The 21,737-nt window shown below is 38.3% G+C and overlaps 1 protein-coding gene across 1 annotated transcript in view; it reads right to left on the reverse strand.

Annotated features, from left to right (window-relative positions):
• Positions 1-8,117: 8,117 nt before the first annotated feature.
• The window catches only part of spen (spen family transcriptional repressor split ends), a 119,719-nt gene continuing 106,099 nt past the window's right edge, over positions 8,118-21,737 (reverse strand). Inside the window, 7 exon segments of the mRNA XM_028316799.1 lie at positions 8,118-11,257; positions 12,185-12,343; positions 13,189-13,389; positions 13,820-13,965; positions 18,118-18,236; positions 19,038-19,144; positions 19,569-19,633. Of these exon segments, the coding sequence (XP_028172600.1) occupies positions 11,129-11,257; positions 12,185-12,343; positions 13,189-13,389; positions 13,820-13,965; positions 18,118-18,236; positions 19,038-19,144; positions 19,569-19,633 (926 nt within the window). The 3' untranslated portion in view covers positions 8,118-11,128.

Genomic DNA, 21,737 nt, shown 5'->3' on the forward strand with positions numbered 1-21,737 from the left:
TGCTTCCGAATAGTGTGTACAATAAATAAAACAGGTAAGTTTTGAAAACTTTCTTAGCGTTATGTCATTTGTTTTGTATTGCAGCCTAACAATGAGTTACTTTAATCTAAGATTTACTTTCTTTCAATCCTTAACTCCTTCAGTTTTTCCTGTTTAATTAATAGACTAATTTATCGCAATTTAAATCCATTATGTAACAGGAATGCAAAGACTTACAATGAAGAGATTGATTTATCTAATTCACACATTCGTTTAGTGAAATTAGTATTTGAATTTTTTTTTATTTTTTATCCACAACGAGGAAGCTCTTGGCCTGTATCTCACCTGATGGTAAGTGACGATCAGGCCGAAGGTGGAAGCGAGCTTCACCCGGAATTGAATTAAATATGGACACAATGCACTGAAGGTTTTACGTTCATAACTTTGTAATGAATGAGTCTTTATACCAATGTTTACAATATCGACTTACTCTTACTTTAAACAAAGGGTCAATTAAATATTATGATTTTTGTATTTAATCTTAAGTGACAATGCTTGTTGTTATCAAAATTTTATTTCTAAATAGAAAATGGTTTAGTTCAATTATCGATAGGAGATGTAGGTACTTTTGGTAAAAAAAATAACCGACGTTTCTTTCGTGGGAGAAGGAATGATTTTATGAACTCACAATGATTTGTTTACCTAACCACTTGTTAATTCAGTTAAACAACTCTATGAAATATGAGAATTGTATGAAAAATTAGGGGTAAGGCTGCCAAAGAGGTAGGTATAACTGAGTAAGGCTCCGCAGGATGTAGGTCAACGACCCGCGTTTGGTCGATGGCGGCGCGCGCCTCGAACTCCTAATATCGTTTAGCAATACTTTCGCGTCTCTTTGAAGCTTATCCAAGATTCTATTTATAGACAAAATGTTCGTTCGTCTATTCATTCCTAAATGCTAATAACTCGTTTTTTTTTTTTTTTCAAAAACTGAGCACTTGTATTGACAAAATACGAGTAGACTGTTGATATTTGTAGGCGCATTACAAAAATTCATGGAAGCCTGGAAAAATACCTTTATTGGCAGTAAAATATTTATAAATGGTATTTAGGAAATAAAATGTAGAAGTCTGTTTGCCAACTTTTTTGTCAAAGATATTTTAGGCACATTTTAGGCTCTCTACCTCCCTCGATGACTCGACTTGGAACTGAAAACTTAACGTGTACACTACTGTACACATTGCATGTATGTGTAGAATCAGAATAAGTTATAGTAGGTACTTTCATTGTTTTGTTTTTGTATCCAGTTATGTTGTGCCCAGTTGCACAGTTGCGACGAGTTTATGTTGTCATGGTAACGATCTTTTGACAGTCAGTCGAGCACATCGACTACAAACAAGCCACTCCTGCTCCACAAAAGAGCGAGGAAATACTATTTAGTCTTATTTAGTACTTATTTCAGTTACATTAGGTATACAAATAAAAATTTGTACATACTTAAGCTTGACAAGGTGCTATTGGGTGAGTTACTAAAGTTTATACATTTACCACATACACCAACATCATTGGTACAATTTGGTATTGGTTGGTTGATAACGTCATACTATTTGAATACCTGCCTTTCAAACAACAGGCAGAACCACAGAAGTAGCATTATAATCGATATGATAACTAGTTATCTGATGAATCCTGAAGACGGTGACAGTTAATGTAGGAACTCTACCAACCGTAGAGTAGTATTCCTATGGGAAAAGCAAATTGGTAATTGGTAAAGTTCTATAGATGAGGGGAGACGTCATGTGCTATGATGCGGAACATTTAACCATGAATAGTTAAGTGACAAGTTTTGTAACTTTTGATTAAATAGGACCCCGCCGTGGTAGCAGACTTACAAAAATTAACATTTGCCGATTGCGATGTACAGTTCGAAATGACGCAATGGTCTCAGGGCTTCCCACGAAACGGTCTCGCATTGACATTCACACCAATACCGTGCTACCTACATTTGTACGTGGAATATCTTTTCTCTCATTGATTTGTACCCAGGAATCGTATGTCAACATGTTTAAAGATAAACAAGTTTAAACTTAGGAGCAATAACTAAAATTGACAGGCATCGTTTCACTTGAAGAAGAAATATTCAACTGTGCTTTCCTCGGTAGTTTGGAAGCAATCGTAATCTCGCAATAAGACCGCCTAAATTGTGCCGTCGCAACTGATGGTATTTTTGTTCCAAAACATATTCACCAAGCTTCCAACGTTGGTAATATTATATCCAAATGATGCAAGCAAGCCCTTTCAATTAAAAGTAACGATGCTAAACAGCGTGAAACATGCAAAATATTACAAAGGCGTTATAATATACGTAACATGACAAAACAACATTACGTAAAGTGAAATACAGCGAGTCACACGCGGAGTGCCGCAGAGACGCGCGCACGTTGCGTCGGGAGCCTTACAACGGAAATTCTCTGTAACTGCTTTTCGTGAATTAATATTCGGACTAATAGTAGAGTGCAAAAATAAATACACTATTGTGCCTTTGAAAATTGATTGTGATCAAAATCAACAATTAAAAGTGAGTATAAGAATAAGAAACATAAAAACTATACCTTTTTTTATTTATTTTTGAAATTAGGAAATTTTAAAGAAGTTTTTTGATTGTTAATCAGTATTTATCATTATCCGTGTCTAACTGAATAGGACTTACGTTTAAACCATTGTTTATTCGGTGAGTTTATGTAAAATGTTATAAATATAGGCCTAACTTTACCCTAGAAAATTATAAAAATATGGGCAAATAGGTCACTAAACATTTACCTACCGCCCACGCGTGCTCTGTCACTGGCCTAGTTGCGAAAAATGTTTATTTTTATTCTAGCTTTCATACATAAGTAATACCTATTCTTAATGTTTTTGTTCTCGTTCCATTTCGTGATATATCCATTTCCATGTCTAGAACAATAACCTTAGCGGTGTAGAGTCAGGCTGTAATTAACGATTCTCCATACGGCAAGGTTTTCATCTTAACAGTATGGCTTCAAAGGCTATATCTAGCTAAATACGAGTAGACTAACAGGTAAAAGATCACTGAATACTACAATTAGCATTTATATTAAGCATATTTTTCACTTAACAAGATCACTTAATAAACAATTTAGAATAAGATCCAAACGGTCAATCAACATTTTTGAAAAGTACTTGTGAGATTTTTGTGATGGATATTTCGACATTGTCCAATAACTGTTATGTTACAAAACGTCGAAATATTTCCACATACAGCCCGACTCCCACACTCGTTCACACATGTAGAGTGCTGCTTCAGATAACAATCCAACAGCCTCCTCCAACGCTCTGTCAACATCGTTACAGCCTGATAGTATCGCACAATGCCGCTTTTAATCTAATAGGTAGAGCAACAACCTGCTTCCATACGAAATGGCTATAAGTTTACCCTAGAAAGAGGCAAAAGGTTATTAAAGTTTTTTCAAATATTTCGCAATTATACGGTTGGTTACTAACAAAACGTAATGATCATAATTTTCCTGTCCCTATCTATGCCAAACAACATGTTATTGCCTCAATTTCAATAGAAGGAATTCTAAATTCGATTCGACAGGCATTTTGTTAGTAGATCAAATAAATAAGATAATTCAATGTATTGGCGGTTAAAACAAATTACAAATTCAACTGACTTTCGTTATTCGACCGTTATACAACTGTTTGAAACGGCTTATCGATCGGAGGGAAATTAAATTCCCATGCCATGCACAACTTTGAACCCTGCAAAGGTCAGGCCGTGTTTACAATAAATTATGACTTGCAGTAACATTACCATTACGTTACCATCATCAAACAAACTGAAAGATAGGTATTACTTAAACATGCACTTTTACATAGATGTAATGTTCCCAGAGCATAAACATTACTATTTAAATATTACGTGTAATATTTACAGCTAGGATAATATTTACAGCTAGGACATCTAGCTGCTTTGTTTGTTTTTACCTGGCCAAATGTACGCAGATTTAGAAACTAAAACTAGATTTATACAGTCGCGGAATGAAAAGGTTCGTCACCTTAGTGTCGGTTTTCGCTTGCACTAGGTACTGTAAGAGTCAAGCCTACCAACATAACCGTGCAAGAAACATTGCTGCTAATATTTAAATAAATATGACGTTTGCTAACGAATAAGGTTTTGCTTGTTTATTTTTCTATCCCATCAGTGCAATAAATAAATAATAAATAAATATAAATAATAATGGCAGGTTGAACCAACAAGAAGGTTTTAGTTTATCAATCATAATAATCTTCTTGACAAGTCAAATCGTCAAACAACTTTGATCTGAATAATTTTGAACTTTACTGCCGAACAGTTAAAGATTATTTTCTCTAACTCGAGATTATTCTGTAACATACTTTCAAAAGGTAATATGCGCTCGCGATTCGTTGAAGGAATCAATTTGAAAACTGACGAACCTTTTCATTCCGTGACTGTACCTACCCCAGAAAATGATGAAACTATGAGCAAATGGGTCACTGAAGATTTACTGCCTACAGAATGGTCTACAGGCGTGCTCTGTCATAGCATGGTACTATTACTATTTTGTGGTCATAGGCAAATTTTATAGGTACTTATCGTTGTCTTGTATCTCCTTCATTAATAGTATGTATCTTCTTAGAAGGCACATCGTAATATGTAGAGGTCAAACAGTTTTATAACACAAAGTGTCTCCCAAAATGGTTTTATCACATGATTGCGCTAACCATGTCACGGCCGGCGGGTGTCCCGCTTGCAAGACGGCTCAATAGATAGCGATATTGGCTTAGCTCCAATAGATACAAAAGGCAAGTTTCTGTTGAATGCTACATGTGTCAAGAAAACAAATCGGACTTTATCAACGAATATGAGAACTACCTAAGGTATTTATGTCGTTCTATCCAAGCATTCTACCTATGTATTTATAATTTTTAAGTGCGAACGTTAATCAACTGAATTAGTAGCCCAACAACCCTCACAATGACAATTCCAGCCGCCAATTTTTAGAACCCAGCCAAAAAGATTTTAAATCAAAAAGTAGGACCCCCTAACGTTTTCAATCTCATCATCTTCCCGCTCTTACTATTTCACAGTGTTTTTAAGACTCGAGTAAGCGTGTTGAGGATAATGGACTTACTCGTACCATTACCATCAGATGAGAATATAATTTTAGGTCAAACGCAGATTCGTTCGAATTTAAGAAAATAAATTGCGGGATTAGGAAGTTTTATGACTCTACCGTGTATCAATGTTACGTAACCTCCGCCCCAGTTAAATTTAGGTCGGCTCAGCGGGACAGAGCTGATTACAGGATGCCTGCATTGCCAGCTGTGCTGCAATACAGTAATATTGTATTACTGATTAGCTTAGATATCAGTTCACAAACAGTCAACACGTGGACGTATTTATCTCGTGTTACGTCAGAATAAACATGAACAAACCGCCCATGACTATTAACATAGTCGGAACTGCAAAATTGCCATTTTCATTTTATTTCATAATTTGTGCTTAAATAATACAAGCTATCATCAGGTGAAACAAAAATTATGATTTTATGCATAGTTTTTGAGATAACTACATTAAAAATGTCGGATATTGCCTAGATAGTCCGTTAGCAATGCCGNTTACTGATTAGCTTAGATATCAGTTCACAAACAGTCAACACGTGGACGTATTTATCTCGTGTTACGTCAGAATAAACATGAACAAACATTTGATGTTCGCTAGATATATGTATAGAGAATTAAGAAAGCATACATCGATACAAGAATTCTCATGGTTTCGTCTGTCAGCACACCCAGAAACGAGCAAGTTTAGTTAAATTGGAATTAAACTAAGAACCCCCGCGTTTAAGATTCACCCCACTAAGTAGGTACATACATTAAAATTTACATACCTACTTACTTATTCGAACTGTGTGTAATTTAAGCATGTACACTGTACGTTGGTACACACTTATCGTAAAAAATACAGTTAAGTAAATTAAAAGTCGTTGCATTTTTTCGTAAGAGTTGGGTGTACTACAGCTGACAGGCAGTGGGTGTATCTTACTAATTAAATATTATGTATCATATCATTAAGCTTTTACAGTTTGATATAGATTTGGAAGACAAACCTGTATCAACGATTTAATTAGGTAGCTTCATTTGAGAAAGCAGTAAAGAAAGCTTGAACAAATTGGATTATGGCGGAATTATTTTTTGGTAGTAGTATGCAGTCGCATACGCACCGATTTAAAATGTTATCATTCGATAACATTTTAAATCGGTGAACAAAAGATCAACAATCCTATTGCGTTGTTTTTTGCACTATAACTTTTGGAATGGTGACGAGACATGTACAGGAAATTTAATTCCTCTGAGGTCCCTGAGGTCAACATCTCCGCTTGACACCATTACGGCACGTACCAGAAGTGCGCATACGCAGTAAACAATAAGCACCCATTGTTACGGTCACGCTCTCGACTTGTAGCACTCGAACCCGTGCTCGAACCTATATGCCGCTTGCTTATTGCATGCATGGAAAATTTGTCATGCACTGACCTCAGAACTGTGTTTATGCACCATACGTACATTTAACGTTTACTTAACTGTTTACTCGTACCAATGAACAGCAGAATGGATGGATAGGAACCTCGTGGTTCTTTCTTTAAGTTTTACGAATAGAAATTAGAAAATATTAGATTAGGTACCCAACTGAATCTATCTGATCACCCAGGTAGGTGATCAAAGTGGACTCCAGGTGACACTTTGGTGTCCTTTGATCACCTGGATTTAATCGCCCAGGTGAATAGACCGAATTTTAGGCAAGATAAGTTAGGAGCATTGTAACATATCATATCGACTTTTAATAATAGGCAGGTAGGTTACTTACAAGTGTACTTCTCATTTCTAATCCAATCAATCTTTGTTCCAGAATGACATCCCCAGCCATTACCAAGTCGCCAGACAACCAGAAGGGCGAGAAGAAGTCTCCGAGCCACTCGGCCGGGGCTCCGGACGCGCCCCGGGCGGAATCCCCCGCCGCGCCGGCCGCCCAGGCCTCCACCTCCCAGGCGGAACCCTTCAGTTGGCTGCGAATCTTCAAGCTCGCCGACCTCATGATGAAGCAGGGATGCTAAATCGTAGACCTTTGCCATTTCTAGTTTTAATTCTTTGATGTTTTAAGTCTTTATGCAAACTTATTAGCAATAAATGACAAGAAATAAGAAAGTATTAATAACGTTATAGGTGGTAGTGATAAAATTTAGTGTTTTTTTATCCATTCTCAAATTGTGTAATATCAATCTCAACAGCTCGATGTGATAGTAACAACATAAATTAAAGTTTGTTTTCACCTATAAGTAGTAAGTACTGCATTCAAACTGCCGACTATGTTATTGATATGATTGATGGTTTTACGTAATAAAAATACTTTTGACGTAGGTACAAAACCTAGTGCATGCCCTAGGCTACAATAATTAAAATAGTTTTGAATCAGAAATGTTATGTAGAGTAATGCAATTAGCAGGTCAATTTTTAATAATTTTACAACTGCGCAACTGCTGCAGTATAGATGTAGTAGAGATATTATTATGGAGATATTTATCATAAAATAGTATATTACGATATTTATTGTTTAGAAGAATGTTTTGTCTTCTATTTATTGTTGTTACACATATTTAGACACATTATGTAGATAATGTTTTACCCATCTTACTGATCTGTTATTTATAGAAACTTGGTTTCAATAAACCTGCCTAAACGGCACATTCCATTAGCTTACAATACAAAATTAACCGTGCCCTTTGAAATTGTAAGCAGTTTTAAACTTATCAATAATGTTAAATAAAAATATTAATGAACAATATGTAGAACTGTTTCATTTATTTCCTAAAAACATAACTAGGTGGAAGGTGTAATTATACAATACATAAATGGTACATTTGAGCAATGAAAAACACTTGTGTGTAATATTTTTTTAATAGTATTGGTAGGTAGGAGGTACATAACACGCAGGAGTCTGGGTCGTTTGGATAAAGGGAAGTAAAGATACAATACTATTCTCAATATGTACAAAATATACAATTATCTCTATAACCTAGCTTTTAAAACTATAATTATGATCACAATATTTTTATATCCTTACGCTCTGCTATAATCGGAACTGGCGGTGAGCGCGGCGGGCGCGGCCGCTGCGAGACTCAGGCCAACCGCACGTCACTTTTGCTGCACACTTGAGATCAAATGTTATTTTACAAATATTTAAACTCTAACATCTCTCACACCGGCAGCGGCCGCGCCCGCGCCCGCCGGCGCCGCGGCGGCCGGCTCCACCGCAGCCCGATTGTCAGTAAACAAAACTATATTATACTTCTCACGTTAGTTTACAGTAGTTAAATCTATTAAGTCTGCATTCACTTACGACTTAACACCGCCGAGGAAACAAACTATGAATATTTCAGTTTGAATAAACGATATTACGGAGCATGGAAAGCTTTACGAAAATATGAAATATTTATTAATTGATAATTGACATTTTAATAGCGTACCGCGAGGATTTGATTATTGACCGAGGGCACCGCGAGCCGGCACCCGATCGGGGAATAATCATACCCTTGTAACAAATAAGGAAAACGAGTAAATACCGATATTACCACAATAAATACATCTTTTTATAATTCTCATTTGTTTCTTACCTCATAAAATTTTCATTATCGAGTCTAAATACTGTACTGCTATGTTTCATGAAGACATAATATTTACATTGACTTCCTTCATAAGGAATAGAATAAATAGTGTACATTATTGGGCATCTGTTCGCTAATAAAATTATACTTTAAAATTAATGGACGAAGTGATGAGTTCGTTAGTGTTCCTCCTAGCCAAGACGAGAACTGTTTGCGACGGAAACATGACAAACAATCATTATTATATTATTTTTATACTCTACAATTTTAAACCTTAAAAGAATATACATAATAATATTACCTGTGCTATTATTTTCTATATCGTAAATATAAAATTACAATACATAAAATATTTTGTACTTTGTTTTTACGTACGACAGCACAGTCGCACCATTATCTAACTATACAATGTTATGCGAGATGCCGGTTAATCGAAACGTTAACACACTACAGATGGCTCAGTTGCTCACTTGCACAAATACACGAATTAACTGCATGCAGACGATCGAAACTTATGAGAAGTACAATATTGTTAGTTTCCGCGGTGTTCCAATTATTGCTATCGTTAAAAATCGAAAGACAAAGCGGAGGTCGGCGGTCAATGTGAGGAGTATTGTTAATAGTAGAAGCAGAGGGGCGGCGCGGCGGGCGCGGTAGAGAGCACACGAGCTACAACGGAGCGAATCTGCAAAACTATTGTCCCTAACATACACAAATTGTTACCAATCAAAATTTTAATTACGACATTATAAGATTTATTGAAGCACTTACACAAAACCTAACATTAAATAAAGAAATCAATCAACGCGTTAACAAATAGAAGAATTTTTGACCGACTACGGCGACGTCAAATGGAGAGCGATCATTTTAAATCAGATTAAGTTACATTTTAAGGTTAATTAATCATTTACATACTTTTTCTAAATCATTTGCATTCGATCCGCTTTATCGGAGCTGGACTTTGTACCTTTTAACAGTAAGAATAATAATAAGCAGTGCAATTATTGCGTAGACTGGACACACTTAAAAAAAAAAAAGAAAATTAACTCATTATCTGGAAAATTAAGTTTAAATTACCGTTACAAGGTGCAAAGCAAGAACATAAGCGAGACAGAGTACTGACTTCTGGGTTGATTCAATACTAATAGGAAACGATCACACACGAATACTCCGCAATTGGCGGCTAAGTATTCCTGTGTAAGCGATCACGAGAGGAGTTTTGTATGAAATGCATTAATCGGGGTATAGGAAACCGTTGCGGGGGGATGAGTCATGATGAGTGTAAAGAATGACCGCAAATACACATTCCACTAGTGTCATTCTGACATCCATTCATACCTTCATTGACAGCTAGCTATCGGAACAATGAATATCGCGAAGAGCGATACTCGCACGGCCACTTTTTCCTTATCCTGCCGAAGCCAAGTGTAAACCCGTTCTTACCGACTAATTTAGAATTAAGTATAGCTCCCTCGTGCGTCTGTCACAATCGATACGAACAGTTCGAACTCAGCTTGCGAATATCGCCCTTGTTGCCCCATAAGACTACCTAAAGTCTATAATAATTAGTCAGAATCACAGTTTATTTTTCATGTGTTATTTTCTTACTGTAATTACGTTTCTCGTCTATAATAATTTTACAAATAAACAGTATTCATTCCACCCAGTAATCGTGAGTTTTTCCATTATCTACCGTAATGACTTAAGCGAATAAATCGAATTTTAGTATGAATAGATTCGGTATTTACAGAATTTAAATTACTTTAGACCTAATCGCTTAAAACAAAATAACAATTTACACTAACAATAAAAAATGCTCGATAGATTGCCACTCATCTAATCGGAACCCAAAATTAAAAATATTTTTATAACTGACTTTGCCATTTATTATCATATTTTTTTTTATAAATTTAAACTCCGAATAACGTCGAACCCGGTCGACTATAACAAAAGTATTATACAAATAAGCTATGACTTACATCTAACACTTAAATAGGTGACGGCTTACCTAGATACATATGAGACTTTACACGGCGCGCGGCGCGGGCCATCGCAGTCGGCGGCGCCGCGCGCTCACAATAAATAACTAACGTACGCCACTAAACGAGAGTTCAGTTTCACAGAGGTAATCCAACTCAATTCCTACGGGCGGCCATCGTATCGACGATCGGACGCGGGGTCTCGTCAATCCACCAGGTCGTCCGACAGCTAAGATAAAGTAAAGTTTTAAAAAAGTTTCACAACCTGGCCATATTTACAATGCGTTACTTAATAAGTCGCTTAAAAAGGTCCATATCAGGGGATGCGGTGTCACTTCCGGGGCAGCGAGCGGGATTCGCGAGTTTGCGAGCCGCTCGGGCGGTATATCCGGGGTCGCTCGCGCGCTGGGCGAGCTAGGCGCGGGAAGGTAGTCGCGGCGAGCTCAGCGTGGGCCGCGCAAGTCACACGGTGGCGATGACGATGAGCAGGTGCGCGATGTCGGCCACGCGGTGCATGAGGTCGGGCGCGATGCGGTTCAGGTTCTCGTTGGCGAAGTCGCACGACGGGAAGATGTGTACGGTGAATAGAGCCTGGTGACAAAAAACGTACCGTTATAGCGCCACCCGCGACATTTCTTAATCCTATGTTGATGATGACGACGCCTGCTAGTGTGACACGTCACACTAGAACTAGGCCTGTTCATCTCCCCGAGTAGGCATCGAAAACAGAACAAGCGACACAGTAGCTTCTTGTAGCAGTCAGCCCCATCGCAACGGCACAATACCGATCACTGACGTATGTAAACGAAACGGTTCTCGACTCTAAGACAAGCTAAATTACAACATATTGTTGACGACATTAAGTAGAATTTTTTTTAAAGAAGAAAACTTTCTGTACTTTGAACCTTATTATTATTCTGTGGTTTACCGTTGACAACTGCTGCTTTAATTCGCTAACGGACACTATCTACTAACAAACATCAAACGTATACGGAGAAGGACACGTGCTAAATGTGCTAATACTTCTGAAGACATAGCACGACTTCGCCTAACATGTCTATGATCACGCGTCGCTTTTTATAGATCGTGTCATCCACGCATCCAACCAATTTTTGGTCGAGGGAAGTGCGGAGTGCAGGGAGTTAGATCCGAACAATCCGAGCGTCACTATTGTAGTGTGCGTGTGCACTCATGGTTAACTTAGCATGTACCGATAACACTCAAACATTAGTGGAAGAATGGTGAGGCGCGGCCTTGTTGATGACACGATCTAAAGCCTGGTCCGTGAGCACGTAGAATCCCGTCCAATGACCCCAAGCTGCCCATCCTTGTCGCTCGCACGTAATTATGTTGCTGTCGCGCTCGCACACTCACTGCGGGCGCGTGTCGCACAGTCGCGACTGGAATATAATTACGCGCGAGCGATAAGGATGGGTAGCTTGGGGTCATCGGACGGGATTCTACGTGCTCACGGACCAGGCTTTATACACTGTTAATAAACAATTGAACATCAGTTACCTGCTGGTGGCCGGGCGGCGCCACGTTGACGATGCCGGCGGCCTGCTTGCGCTGCAGGTAGGTGATGAAGCCGGCCGTGAGGTTGTTGGACTGCTGCAGCACGTCCATGTGGTCGCGCCCGCACGGCAGCGCCAGCAGTATGCAGTGTTCGTGTTCCAGCTGTAGGACATTACGTTGTTAATAACAAAACTAACACAAAATAATAGTGACTATTATAGTAACACAATTGAGGTCCCATTTCTCCTCGATTGATTCCTGTCAGAAAGTTGCTATCCCAAAGATTTAAGAATCAAACCAAAATAAGGAAGGGAATAAGTAGTAGACGTCGAACGTGGACTTGTGAACTTTATGTAATTGATACGAGAGTGGAAGAGTCCCCGATTCAAACGGAGAACGTATAATGATCACAGCGATTGACTATCTTCATAATGATAAATGTTTTTTAGCCGAGCACTTTATCGACTTCTTATTTTTAGTGTTTGCCAAGTGATCTCCTTGTTGCAACTATGCATAAGCGACAGAACGTTGTCATTTAAAAATTAAAATAATCTGCAAAAGTAGATCTAACGCCAGTTTCCACCAAAGCGGAGCAGAACAGAGCGAAGAAGCGTTGGACCGTCAAATTTTTCTATAGAATTTGACAACCGCGACGGGTCGGCGCGGAGTGGAGCTGTGCAGAGCGGAGAAGAGAATTGTAATAAATAATGGAATCTGATTGGTTATTCAAAACACTTCTTCGCTTCGCTTCGCCAAAACGTTAAAATAACGGTATCGTTAAAGCCAATGAGCATTTTGACATTGATATTACGTCAATGTCACTATGACATTTATTTTAAGTACTTTATTTATGAGAATAGTGCCCGTTTTCACCATCAATCCCTAATTTTTAAGTGAACCCTATGGTAACACATTTTGTTTACATAGGGGTCACTTAAAAATTAGGGATTGATGGTGAATACGGGCATAGATTTACCGGCGTCTAACAGTATCACATAATGGCGTACCTTCATCTTGCGGTGCACTTGGTCCAGCTGCGCGGGCTCGAGGCGCATCCTCTGCGCGATGCGCAGCAGCGGCGTGGAGCCGTCGGCCAGCACGGGCAGCGTGTCGCCCGCCACGCCCGGGTTGCCGCCCACGAAGTGCATTTGCACCGCGGCCGAGTCGTTCTTCAGGGCTAGCAGCCCTTGCCACATTACGGGGTAGCGCTGCGGGACAAAACAACATGTTATTTACTGAGCTTTAGTCACGGCACCGGTTGCGTTACGTCACATAACAACATGTTAATTTACAGTTCTTGCCACATCACCAGGTAGAGCTATGTTACATAGTAACATGGTTACTTTAAACTGTGCTTTTACTACACCACTGGGTAGAGGTTTATGACAGAAATAGCGACGTCCATTGCGGAACACAGGCCTCCAATAGTGGCCAGTAAAACATAAGCGAACAGCGATCTTTAACCACTCGCTTCAATAATTTCGAACTAAACGAGCCATTAACATTTACGGCCATTATTAAATTGCCAAAGTATATGATATTAAATCCCATATGCATTCAGTAATATAGCGTGTGCGTGTAATATTTCGGTGCATTACAGCCAGTCCAGTAACACCTGTATTCAGGGTAGATACTCACTCGCAGCAGTGTCTGGAGCGAGTCAGCCTCGCGCGGCACCTGCGACGCGTGCGGCGGGCCGGGCGCGGCCGACGGTGGCAGCGCGCCCGGCAGCCGCGACGTGCCGTGCGCCGGCGGCGGCGAGCGGCCGCAGCCTACTGCGTACACTGCGGGAAACAAACATTGACACGTCTCACACAACAAAATATAGAGCGGAACCAAGGCTCCAAAGTGTTCGCAAGAGACTACTCTATTGGGCAAAGCCAGCTGACTAAGCTAACGGCGGCGGACGGTAGTATAACGTTAACAAAAGCCGAGGTTCCGGGTGAGATCGAGAGGTTTTATGGACAGTTATATACCTCAGTCACCAAATCTGTTGATAGCTCAACCACAGATCCAAGAGCTAAACTAACTCGATTACTCGACACTATACCGAAGATAACAAAATTACAATGCACAAATAGTGGCAATTTTGAAACGACAAGTGGTAAAAACTAAAAATCAAGAACTAACAACCCCCTATTGATAGTTGCGCCCTACTGTAAGAATCATAGTTATATGATTGTCCTACGTGGCAAAAACCGGAACTAATAATCCAGTATTGATAGTAGCGCCCTCCTGACAATGTCATAGCTAGATATCTATAGTGTATACTGACAGTTGGTGGCATGCGTATCCAAAATTGTTGGACTATATTCGTATTATAACTGACTGGCTGCCTTCCTCTGGCAAACGATTCTATGTCCCAGTGTTTTTTTTTCTGTTGGAACTATTTCCATTTAGTTATGACGCATAATTCATGCCACTGTATCCACATCGCGCCAGTAACTTAAATCAATATTGTCGAGATAAAAATTGAAATCCTCGGTTTGAATATTTTTTAACGACCATTGGCTTTTGCGAACGACAAAAATTCATACGATATGAATAATAAGAGTAAAAAGTATTTAACGAGACTTCACTGTTAACCATTCTCAAATATACTTTTAAGCAATAATTTTTATATCTCCTATTAGTCATTATTTAGTTCTCACTATTCTTCTTATTTTCGTGTCGACAACAAACCTACACAGTGTCAGCCCAAAACTCCGCCACAAGTGTGGCGTTGTCTCACTATTACTCGGAACAAATAGGGTGATTCCATCCTTTTGTCCGCGGGTGTTAAGGCTTGGTATTTCTTCTAAAGTAGGTATTTCGCGCTGTCAAAATCTGCGCGCGCAATTCTTCGCCGAAAACAGCGCGTCAAAGAGCTCCCGCCACAATTTCCAGCTACACAGTATAGAAATACGCAGTTGGTTAGGTTAGGTTGACTTCCTTCCCTTCAAGCGTCACACTCACAACACTTTCTAATAGAAATCATATCCAAGTGATACAAATTAAAACACCTTTCAGACTTTTTGGGAATATATTCTAGAATCGAATAAATATAAAATATAACTGCAGAAGTAAACACTGTTCAAAGTGGCCGTGGCGTCGCCCGACCTTCTGGAAGTTCTGCGCCGGCTTAAAGAATTTCAAGATTACGTCACCCGACCTATCGGTAGGCCCTTGGGAGCTTGAGCGATTGGAATTTTTTTTTATGATAAGTTACTCTTAGTAGCGATTATTTAGAGCTTGGATAATAAATTTAATTATAGTTGTTGCAATTCACGAAGCTTTGCATGTGGTTAATAACATTAATCAGTATAGGTACGCATCAATTTTGTTCAGTCTCTTTGTTTATTAATAAATAAAAATATCATACTAAAATTGCAGAAACATATTTGTTTGTATTGGTCTGGGTGTTTTCTTTCTATAATATGTATGACGTATGTACGGGGTTCTGTACCTATCGAAAATTGCTATAAGCATCACACGCGGTTACCTGCGTACCTCTGTGCACTCATGGGAGTTTAAGCAGAGGTCCCTAGAGTTTGACTTTGAGCTTTGTTTATAGTCATTACGAAGCAGACTGATGGGAAACTGCACTGTCTTGAATTCGAAAGGGTAATTTGACGGTGTTTGGGGAATTCTAGGAATAAATACAGAGTCTCCTCATTGAGATTGAGACATTTCAATTTGAGATTTCACTTGACATTGAACACAATCTGAAATGGAGTTTTCAAACACTTGTAAAAATAAAAAGTAATTAAATCAAAGGCACTAAGTAGTATTGATATCAACTTCGAAGAAAATGACTGCCAAAATTACTTTCTACCCGTTCCACACGTCTTTCATGAATTATATTAAGGTATTGTTAAACTAAATTTCAAGTAGATTGAACCAAGGAATCACTTTGTCCCATACAAACTTTGCCCCCTTTTTTCACCCCCTTCATTTCATGACCCCATTTCGGAAAATCTTTTCTTATGAGATGCCTACGTCATAAAAAGAACACACCTTCCAACTTTCAGGTCTCTACGATATCCGTCAGTCATTTAGGACAAAGCATTTTTATTAGTTGTTCAAAACTCTATCGTTCCAGGTATGTCATTGACAGGAGGGCGCTACTATCTTAATGGGTTATTCATTAGTCCACTTGACATTTCAGAATCGTTTGACTTTAGATACCTAAGCGATTTGATATTCGGAGTCTTTTAATGAAATCAAGTTCTGAAATAACTTGAGGTGTTGTACCCGATCAAGCTTTTCATTGCAGGACAGTTAAATAGTTTTATTATTAGTTTCTTCTCTAAGTCTTAATTTGTCAGAGTAGGTAAAGGCTCCATGAGAGCAAAATTTAGCTTTATAATAGTTTTTAATTTTTTTCTTGAAATATTTGACGCCTTGTAATCTCTTGTAATCTCTCGTTAATATAGGTCCACACAAATAAAGAATGTTTGACTTCGACTTTAATAATTATGCTCTTACATAATTATAAATAAACTAGCTTTCCGCCCGCCGCTTCGCCCGCGTGGAATTTTTTGGTTTTTATATAACTTATTACACTCAGATATAATGTGGCTTTCTATTGGTGAAAGATTTTTTAAAATCAGTTCAGTAGATCCCGAGATTACCCCTTACAATTTAACAAATATACAAACACACAAACTTTACCTCTTTATAATATTAGATTATAGATAGGTAATTTGAAACCCTATTTTGTTTTATTCTTTTTTTTATTTTAAATATTTCACGATCCAAACTAATATTTACTGTAAGTAAATGCTAAATAGTAAATATTAGTTTGGATTGTGAAATATCCTACTAATATTATAAAGGCGAAAGTTTGGATGTCTGGATGTCATGATGTCTGGATGTTTGTTACTCTTTCACGCAAAAACTACTGAACGGATTTTGTTGAAACTTTACAGTATTATTGTTTATAACCCAGATTAACATTATGACGATATGTGGCAAATAAATTTCAATAAATAAATAAGACGTGTCTAAAAGCGCCATCTATCGTCATTGGTTAAAATCTACAGCACTGGACAAACTACGGTATGACGTTCGTAAATATTCATTCGGGGGAAACCGTGAAACGCCATCTATCAACATGGGTAAAATGAGGTAAAACATCATATCTAACGGGGGTAAAACGAGGTCCACGCGAATGAAGTCGCGGGCGGCCGCTAGTTTATAATAGGTAGCTTTCCCTCCGCAACCTTATTGGTATTCCATGTATGTGTCTTTTAACTGAGTTCACGTAAAATTTGTCCAATTATAACTCTATTTACATCTGCATTTGTAAGCAAGGATTCATGTTCTTTTCAGCCCAGATGCCGAGTAAACAGAATTGTCTTTCAGTGACGTGCAGCTGCCCCTATATTTGACCCACTGACCTAATTTTTTATTTATTTATTTGTGTCAGTGTGCTCTTCTAAAGAGTGAAGACGATTGTAGTATATTTGTTTTTGTTTTTCTTTCCTGCACTAGAAGTACCGCCAAACAAATTTCTTTTCTGCTCAACCCAAAGGTAAACTGGTCGAGAATGCTTTAGTGCATTAAGTTCGCCTTATGTTCAAATTTATTTTTGGCATAAAAGTTTAAATAAATAAATAAATTGTATGTAGGTACTATNTATTTCTAAACTTTAGTTTAGTAAAAGATTCAGAATCTCAAATCGTTTATTTTAAAAATAAAACCATTATTAGAAAACGAATAGAGGTAACTTTGGGAATTTATTCTATCGAGTCAACTTCATCAAATCGTGTTTCCATCCGTTAATAGCCCTAGAAAATATCCTCAACTATGCCCAAAAAAAATCTTAGCCTTTTATTTTACTGTTTAGTACCTCAAAAATGAAAAATGAAAACCTCATTTTCGCCATTTTCACTGTTACCCGGCCTTAAATAAAAATGAGCCTTATCAGCCGAGCAATAGAGCACAATACTCACTGATGAGTCGTTCCGTCTGGGGCGCGGGCGAGTGCGCGGGGCGCGGCACGCGCGCGGACGGCGGCCGGCGCAGCTCCAGCGGCGGCGTCGGCGCCTCGCAGCCCTCCGCCTCCAAGCTCCTGCGACACGACTACGTGTTAACCACGGACCACAGAAACTAGAGGGAGTGACAAGGGGGCGGGGCCGGTGTCGCAGCGCAGCAATATCAGTAGGCCATAATGCGCGCCCCGATAAGCGGTTATCACGCCATTTTATCGATTTTCCCCATACATTTTGACGTCGATAAAAGTTATCACGGCGCGCGTCTTAGGCCTACAGGCCTGTTCATCTCCGCGAGTTTGCATCGAAAACAAAACACGCGCGATTACCCTTCCTGAGATACCTAATCGACAGGACAATCACGAGCGAGTATTGACGCACGCACGTGTATTCTTCACCCATTTGCATTGTTAAGACAATAAATTATATTTAAAAACGGTAGTGTAATAACTGCCTGAATAATAATAGAAACACAAAATATAATTCATGCTTATTCATGTACATATTTCCTCCGCCATTTTCCGCAGTTTGGCACCCTCACGTCACACATCATTTTACCGAAGTCAGCCCTATGGCTTCGGCGCAGTACCGATCACTGACGTTTGTCAACAAAATGGTGCTCGACTCTCAAGACAAGCTATAGATGACCCACGCTGAACTGTCCCGCCAAACTCAATGACAGGGGGGCGCTACCATCGTTCAACTATATGGTTTCCAACATGGCAAAAATCTGAACCAGCGATCCGGTATTGACGGTGGCGCCCCACTGTCAATGTCATCGACAGGACAGTCCAGTATTTTGGAACTATACTTTAAAAACTAGCAAACAAATTATGTTACCAACACTATAAAAACTGATGATAGTTTCTTTCTTTATTTACCTGGTGTAAGGAGATGCAGTAGCCCTGTTTTCGTGTTGAGTGGCACGGAAATGTTGTTGATACACCTGGTAGTGTTGGTGAGAGAAGTGAGGGTACATCCCGTCGCCCTGTGAATAAAACATCCATTTTAAATCCTAAATACTTACCCCCTTACTAATAAAACTTACACGCTTGTTGAACAGTGTTTTAAGTGACGTTCAGTATGGAAATGTCATTTTAAAACAGTGTTCAACAAGTTTGTAACTTTTTATTAGTAAGGCGGTTGATCTTTTATAGAAAATTCACGTTGTGTGTTAGTGTAATGGACGTTGGTGATACAATGTATGATTTTAACTGATTACTTTGGGATATACCGTCACTGGAGAAGCCTGGTGTGCAGGTGGCGGACTTCTAACTAACTCCGCAGACTGTTTCCGGTTAGCATGAACAGAATTATATCCCGTACAGAATATCAATCGACTGTTTTGTATGAGTTTACTTATAGGCGTTTAATTTTGTGATTAGGTAACAATAATAAGTTATAGCACTCACCAGTCCAATTTGTCCTTGAGGGCTGATGGTCGGAACTGTTGTAAGGGTAACTCGTGAAGCGGCACCTGGGAAAGAATAATTGCATGAGTTTTGCTACAAATTTATAAATTAGTTAGGTAAATACTGAGATGTCCTTTCATTGAACATGTACTCGTAAACAAAATGTGCACGAAAATAACAACGTTTTATCAGCCTCATTTTTAACCGACTTCAAAAAAGGAGGAATTCCCAATTCGACTGTTTTTTTTTATGTATGTTATCGCAAAACTCCGTCAATTATGAACCATTTTTTTTGTTCTATTGGATATACTCCCGAGGTGGTCTCATTGTTACCAAGTCAGGGTCTGATGATGGGATCCTAGGGCAATCGAGGGCAACCTCAAAATGTATAGGTACATTATTGTTTTTCATGCGCCTGGAATAGAAGGTAAAACTCCCTTAAAGCTTAGGAGTTGAAGGATAATTCTTTTAATTTTATAGATACGTCCCAAGTAACATTTTACTCCATTTAAGAGTTCAATAGTCGTTCACATGTACTCCACAAGCTGTGTATGTCAGCTGTATACGAGCTGTATAGCTTGCTATAATGCTTTTATAGAACCAATTTGGGCACAAATTAGACAGCTTTAAGTTCACTATGGCTGTACATTAGCAGTATAATAGCATTATAATAGCAGTTTAAGTAGTAACATCGTACTTAAGGCTGACTTACGGCACTATATGGGACGCAGTGTGAACCATACAACGTACGTGAGGACAATAAAGAGTAACAAGTGGCTAAATGCACAGCTTTCAAAGTTATAAAGTCCGACAAAAGTACTCCAATGCTACCTAAAGTTCACGTGTGTCTTAAATTATTTCCACATTTTAATATTAGTTTGGTATTTGTACGTGAGTGCCAAGAGGGAAACAACTCGGGCGGATAATCATTTATGCAAATAATAACACGGGTTTTAAATACTTAATAATGTTAATGCCATTGGGAATGCAACTTTATCGTGAAATGTATACATATTTACAGCTAAAATATTTACGCGCCTCTGTAAAAACGCGATATTCATTTTAAAATATTTAAAACTGGCTGAGAGGAAATCTACAATTTTCAGTTTTTGATATTGGATTGGCATTATAATTATATTACGGTAATTAATTATAACATGAAACCAAAACTCAATCGCTCTATCTGCGAATTTTGTGATAAATCTGCATTAATTTTGGAGATTTATTTGGTAAATATTTTAGGTTATGTAGAACAAAATGGTGGAAATGAAATACGGCTATGTGAACTGTTATAACTCCAATTTAATGCGGTGAGCGTATATTAGGTTCACATGTGTTCTGTTAGAATGCTGTTATCTATATGAAGTTCCACATTTGTACCACTACAGCGCTAATGTCTATAAATTTATTCTAATGTGAACTTATGTACAGCTTTAAGATGTACCTAGTTCAGGTCAATTGTGTATCTTTAATTCTTTCAAATACTGAAATTTTAGAGATCCGCAATAAAAATTATTAATGTCCGTTAAATCGCCTAGCCCAGGTACTAATAGTCAAGTATGAATACCTAAAGCATCAGACGGTAGTGTTCCCGGTTTAAATTCGTTTATTATGCTTGACAATTTATTCAAAGCGGAATGAGGAATACGATTTTCAATAGCCCATGTTCTTATTTTTTTTTGCGAAAGGTTAAATAATTGTCCAAATCAAAATGGTATTCACTATCACAAGAACTGCAATCATCACACTCTGATATCTGGTATATTTTGAAGGGAAATTTCAGGTTCAGGCATAATATTTTCCTCTGCATCATGTACAGAACCACCATGAACAACTAAAAACAGGCTTGGGGAAATGTGTAATAGAATATCACATTCACATTCGTGTTCAGCTTAAAGCAAATAAGAGTAGTACTTGTGGACAAATAAACTGCTATTGATGTTAATGGACAACACATATAGTCCTTTTAACAGCCTACAGTGTACATGCGAACCATTGAAACACTTTTGTACAGATAGTAAAAAAAGGTTATTTTAATTATCACAAACAAGTCCTACTACAGCTACTAGCTGTATAACAGTCTAAAACAAGTAAACATAACAGCCTTTGGCTTTATAAATGACCACGTGTGTTCTATTAAAATGCTAGCTCTATAACATCGTACAAGTA

Source organism: Ostrinia furnacalis, unplaced genomic scaffold (assembly GCF_004193835.3).
Source record: "Ostrinia furnacalis isolate ACB-3 unplaced genomic scaffold, ASM419383v2 OfSCF5862, whole genome shotgun sequence".
Lineage (NCBI taxonomy): Eukaryota > Metazoa > Arthropoda > Insecta > Lepidoptera > Crambidae > Ostrinia > Ostrinia furnacalis.